Below are 6510 nucleotides of genomic sequence, written 5' to 3' on the forward strand. Positions count from 1 at the left end.
AGATCTGAAGATCACGGTTCAAAGGACAGGGAAAGATGACCATGTGTATGCCAATCAAGGGAAAGCTAGAGCTGCTACGGTAAGATGAGACAAGATACACTTCAGAGTAAAATATATATATATTATCAGAGACAGAGAAAGTCATTCAATAACAACAGAGGAATCAACTCATCAATTGATCAGTACTTCATATTATATACTTTCAAAATACAGAAAAGCAAGGCTGATAGAACTGCAAGGAGACATAGGGCAGTCTACCTTTACAACCAGCTTTAACACCTTTCTCTCAATAAGTGATAGATTAAATGGATGGACAATCAGTTAGAATGCAGTAGGTTTACAGGGACAGTGACTCATATTTGTAATCCCAGCTACTCAGGAGGTAGAGTTTGGGAGGATCATAGTTGGAGGTCAGCTTGGGGAAAAGATGAGGAAAAATCCCAAGTCAATCAATAAGCTGAACATGGCAGTGTGTGTCTGTGATCCCAGCGGTGCAGGAAGAGATCCCTGGGAGGGTCACAGTCTGGGGCCAGTCCTGAACAAAAACATGAAGTCCTATCTGAAAAAAAAAATAACTAAAGCAAAAAAAGGCTGTGGCATGGCTTAAGCAGAAGAGCGCCTGCCTAACAAGTGCAAGGCCCTGAGTTAAAACCCCAGCATAGCCAGAACAAAAGGGGTGGGGGGAGGAAATCATATAGCTGAGTGGTGTTATCAATCAACTTGACCTGACTGACGTTTACAGAACATTTCACCTAATGGCAAAATATATTTTCTTTTCAAAGGTGCATGGAGACCTTACCATGAGATGCCATGTTCTGAGCCATAAAACCAGTCTAAATAACTCCAAAGGATTCAAGTCATGCAAATAGATTCTTCAACCACAGTGGAACAAAATTAGAAATTAATATCAGAAAGATAGCTAAAAAGAAATCCCCAAATGTCTAGAACCTGAATCTTCTACTTCTATATAACCCCTTGTCAACGAAGAAACGAAAAGGAAATGACAAAGTAGTTTGAACCGAATGAAAACGAAAACACACCATATGAGTGTGTGGGTTGCTAAGCAGAACTTTAGGGGAAATTCAGAGTACTGGGTGTCTTCTTACAGAAGAATTATTAAGCAGATAGAATCATCTTTCACCTTAGGAAGCTAGAAAAAAGAAAGGAAGGAAGGAAAGAAGAAAAGAAAGAAGAAATACATGAGGAGGAAGGAGGGAAGGAGGAAGGGAGGAGGGAAGGAAGAAGGGAGGAAGAAGCAAAAAATTAACCCTAAGCAAAGAAAACCATTAAGATTAAAGGAGAAATTGAAAAGAAAATAAGTCAAAACAAATAGAGAAAATGATACCAAAAGTTGGTCCCAGGAGAAGAGCAATATACTTGATAAACTGCTAGCTAGATTGACTAAGATAAAACCAGAATAAATATAAATTGTCAGTACAAAGTTTGAATGACATTCCATCAGTCTACAGATTCTACAGATATTATATATACATATATATATATATTATATATACATACATATACACATATATGTATATATTATATAATATATAATATTACATTATATGTATTATATACATTATATATACACATATATGTATATATAATTGCTGGGAACCAGTGTCTCATGCCTATAATCCTAGGTACTCAGGGGCTGAGATCTGAGGCTCATGGGTTCAAAGCCAGCCCAAGCAGAATATTCTGTGAGATTCTTATTTCTTTTTTTTTTTTTTTTGTCGGTCGTGGGGCTTGAACTCTGGGCCTGGGCGCTGTCCCTCAGCTCTTCAGCTCAAGGCAAGCACTCAACCACTTGAGCTACAGTGCCACTTCCAGTTTTCTGGTGGTTTATTGGAGATAGGAGTCTCACGGTCTTTCCTGCCCGGGCTGGCTTTGAACCGCGATCCTCAGATCTCAGCCTCCTGAGTAGCTAGGATTACAGGCGTGAGCCACCAGCGCCCGGCTTGAGATTCTTATTTCTAATTAACCACCAAAATGCTGAAAAAGAGCTAAGGGAGAGTTCCCAAGCCCTGAGTTCAAGCCCCAGTATCAACACACACACACACACACACACACACACACTCACACACACACACACACACACACACACACACACACACACACACAGAGATAAAGATACAATCTCAAGATGATTTTTGTTTTGTTTTGTTTGCCAGTCCTGGGGCTTGAACTCAGGGCCTGGGCACTGTTCCTGACATTCTTTTGCCCAAGGCTAGTACTCTATTCCTTGAGCCACAGCACCACTTCCGGCTTTTTCTGTGTATGCAGTACTGAGGAATCAAACCCAGGGCTTCAAGCATGCTAGGTAAGCACTCTACCACTAAGCCACCTTCCCAGCCCTCAAGATGATTTTTTTTTTTTGGGGTCCAGTCGTGGGGCCTGAACTCTGGGCCTGGGCACTGTCCCTCAGCTCTTCAGCTCAAGGCTAGCACTCTACCACTTGAGCCACAGTGCCACTTCCAGCTTTTTTCTTTTTGCTTATGTGGTGCTGAGGAATCGAACCCAGGGCCTCACACATGCAAGGCGAGCGCTCTACCACTGAGCCACCTTCCCAGCCCTCAAGATTATTTTTTTAAAGGTGATATCTACCTGTTTTTTGTTGGACACTTACTTGCCCCAATGCACTGTTGCCAAGCATTTTCTATTATTTTATTTCCTCTAATCCTTACAATAACTCTGTGAAGCCAGTACGAATGCGCCCATTTCACGCATAAAGAAACTGAGGCCAGAGATGCACGTGAGCTCCATTCCATCCATGTGGGTGCCTTACACAGATGCCATGAAGGCTGGGGCGAATTTCCTGAGCCTCTCTGTCCATCCAGATGTGATGCTGTTGCGAATTCCTCTTTACTCCCTCTTCTTGGTCACATTTCTCCACCCAGCTCCGCGGTCACCCCTCCTCCTTCCCTGCTGGGCCTGGGGCTTGAATAGTCACTGGGTTTGCTGCTCTAGTCCCAGAATTTCCCACCCATACCTGGACACTCAGCCCCAGACCCCAGACTTCAAGACCCTGAGCATCTTAACAGCCCCCACAGCGCCTCCACCCTCGCCCAAAGTGCCCTTCCCACCACAGGGTAAGAGCAACGCTCACACTTCACTGGGCCTGGGACATCCAGGAGCGGGTTCACACCCTGGGCAAAATCCCCCACCCAGATGCAGAAAGGTGAGAGGCAGGGAGCGCGCTAAACAGTCGAGAGTCACTCTGGTTGGAGAAGAAAACCAGCCCTCACCACGCTGGGCCGTTAACCGGCTGTCCCCACCGCAGCCTCTGGAGGAGGGATCCTGGACTTAATAAGGTGCCGCCAGGGCTAGAGTTCAACCACTCACTGCTCAAGGTTTTCTCTCCTCACCACCAGCCCCAGGCTTCATGCAGGGCACCATGAGGCAGAATCTCATTGGATTTTCTCAGAATCCCTATAGGAATTCAGTGCAGTATACCTCAGTGTACGGTGGACACAGAGCCTAGGGAGGAAGTGATTTACCAAACACAATCTAGGAAGTCAGCGGCCATGTTCTCTGCTTCTACCTTGCCATTTTTACATGGGATGGTTGATAAAAGACCAGAACCACACTCATTGAAAAACACAAAATCAAGCCAGGCACTGGTGGCTCACGCCTGTAATCCTAGTTACTCAGGAGGCTGAGATCTAAGGATCCTGGTTCAAAGCCAGCCAGGCAAAAAATGCCCATGAGACTCTTATCTCCAACTACCTACCAAAAAAAAGCCAGAAATGGAGCAGTGGCTCAAGTGGTAGAAAGCTCAAGGACAGTTCCCAGACCCTGAGTTCAAACCCAGGACCAGCACACACACACACACACACACACACACACACACACACCCCAAGTCGAGATACCTAATCATAGTTTCCAATGAATAACAATGTAGATGACAATTATTGATCAAAATAACACTTCCCAAATGTAGAACATTCTAGAAGATTAGACTGGCTAACATGAATCAAGGATTCTCTGTAGACACGTTGAACATTCTCACAGGAAAGAGGGTCAGATGTATCCATGCTCCTGGGACATGCATCTCCCCTATCTCCCACCTCCTGAAGATTGTGACTTGGATGAGGTCCCCCCATTTGAGTGGCCTGGTTCCCCAGCATTGGATTTAGGAGTTCCTGAACAGGCACAGAGAGGTAAGTCAGTTTCCCAGGGTCACACAGACAGTAAGCAGCAGAAGTCGAGTCAGCCACTGCTTCAACAACCAGAATCATGACTCTCCCTCCCAACACACCTCTGCCTTCCCCGCTACTCTTACATTGCTACTGGTGTTGGTAACTGAAGTTTCCAGGCCAAGTCCCAGCCCAAGCTAGGGCTGGCCCCTTGTTAAACCATACACCCTACTGGGCAGAAATAAAATAGTGGCTGGCCAGGGAGCATGTCTAAGGACTAAGAGTGGATGCGTACATACTCAGAAACCCTTCTGTGATTTATAATGGGGCCCGCCCACGGGCCAACTGCCTGTAAGAACACCTTGCATCTCACAACAACGGTCACCGACTTCCCCTTTCCCAAGGGAAGTTCTGCATTTCCACCATGCATTGCATGCACAGGAGCTGCCCCTCTGCTACTTCATACCACGCATCGAACTGTTGATTGCAATTCTACGGATTTTGGAACACGTATTTACTTGACCGGAGAACTGCTTTTGGGTTAGGAATGCTTGTTTTCCAAAGTTGTAAAAGTGGGGCTGGAAAGGTGGCTCATGCCTTGCATGCATGAGCTCCTGGGTTCGATTCCTCAGCACCACATAAGCAGAAAAAGCAGGAAGTGGTGCCATGGCTCAAGTGGTAGAGCGCTAGCCTTGAGCTGAAGAGCTGAGGGACAGTGCCCAGGCCCAGAGTTGAGGCCCATGACTGACAAAAATAAATAAATAAATAAAATAAAAGAGTATAAGAGCAACCTCACCAAACACAAGGACTTTAAAGCCTGAGCAGCAGAAACAATGGCTTTCCTTCTACCATCCAGGGAATTTTGCCCTTGGCTTCTTTGGGTTCAGAAAAGAGGAGGACTGAAAGCAGAGGAGATACCCGCAGAGACCCCCAAAACCCGCTTCAAAGCCACCCAGGTGGCGTCTGGTTTAAAAGAATTTGGAGAAAGAATGTGAAAAGGGACTGACAAGTTCTTCTGTCCCCAAAGGTCAGGCTGCCGCTGCGCAGCGAGAATGCGGGGGTGAGGTGAGAATCTGCGCTGTCCTGAGGCTGCTCTTCCTCTGGCTGTCATCTCTTCAAGTCCACCCTGAACAGCAGCTGCCCTCTCCACAGCCCTCGCCCACGCTAGGCCCCCACGCTGCCCTCCCTAGCTGACCTCCGGTCACCATCTCTTAGATTTGTCATTCAATTCTGGGAAAGAGGAAAAAATAATAATAATGTAGCCCAGTGCCGGTGGCTCACGCCTGTCATCCTAGCTACTCAGGAGGCTGAGATCTGAGGATCACGGTTCAAAGTCAGCCCGGGCAGGAACCTTCGTGAGACTCTTATCTCCAATAAACCACTAGAAAACCGGAAGTGGTGCTGTAGTTCAAATGGTAGAGCGCTAGTCCTGAGCTGAAGAGCTAAGGGACAGCACTCAGGCCCAGAGTTCAAGCCCCACGACCGACAAAAAAAAAAAAAGACAAAAAATAATAATAATGTTAACTTTCAAAATGCCCTGGGGAAAGTGCTGGACCAGGACCAGCGCAGGGCTGTGGGTGAGTTGGCCCAGGCAGGAAGGATTCCAAGCTCCATACAGGCAGCAAGGCTTGCTGGCATCCTGGGGACACCAAGTGGCTTCCAGCCAGGGGCTTTCTTTGCACAACTTGCTTCAGGAATGAACAGAAAGATCTAACCCCAGACAGACGACACACCACAGTGTCACCGCACTTGACACACACACACAATGCTTTCTGGCCCTTCTCATAGCTATCAACCTTATTTATTGCACGACTGATCCAAGCCCAAAGTTACTAGGATTACAGGCATGAGTCGCCGGTGGCTGGCTTTTCAATCGTCTTTTAAGGAGCTGTACAAAGATGTTTCAACTCAACAAATCCATTTGTAGGTCCAATGCATCTTGATCACTGTCCTCCCCCTCCCCCCCCACCCCCCCACGCTTCCAACTTACCTGGTTCCATTTTCACATAGGTCTGTGGAATCCAGTGACCGCATTCACTTTGAAAGGAGGTCTGGTTCTCCACCATGATTCCATACCGAGGGGCTACAGGTTTGGCTCAGCAATGCAACCGCGAGTCTCCTGAACTGCAATGTGCCCTGCGGGAATGACAGACATGCATTCTAACTCCTGGCTGCCCCAGGTCTGCAGATCGCCACGCTTGGTCCAGACAATATGTGCAGAAGAACAGAGAGCCCAGGCTCAGGCCGGAGCAGTAGGCAGCTCATCTCTTCCCCTCCATGGAGGAATGGCTGAAGAACGGCCCTGGATTGGGCCTCATCAGCCACTGTCTGGGCTGCCTTACTTCACTTCTGTTCTACCCAAGCTAGTATT

General features: G+C 47.0%; 1 protein-coding gene across 1 annotated transcript in view; it reads right to left on the reverse strand.

Annotated features, from left to right (window-relative positions):
- Positions 1-6205, reverse strand: part of Tmprss13 (transmembrane serine protease 13) — a 56733-nt gene extending 50528 nt beyond the window's left edge. Inside the window, exon 1 of the mRNA XM_042682715.1 lies at positions 6130-6205. Within this exon, the coding sequence (XP_042538649.1) occupies positions 6130-6205 (76 nt within the window). The remainder of the gene's footprint in view (positions 1-6129) is intronic.
- Positions 6206-6510: the final 305 nt, after the last annotated feature.

This window comes from Dipodomys spectabilis, unplaced genomic scaffold (assembly GCF_019054845.1).
Source record: "Dipodomys spectabilis isolate Male_0828 unplaced genomic scaffold, ASM1905484v1 ptg000076l, whole genome shotgun sequence".
NCBI lineage: Eukaryota > Metazoa > Chordata > Mammalia > Rodentia > Heteromyidae > Dipodomys > Dipodomys spectabilis.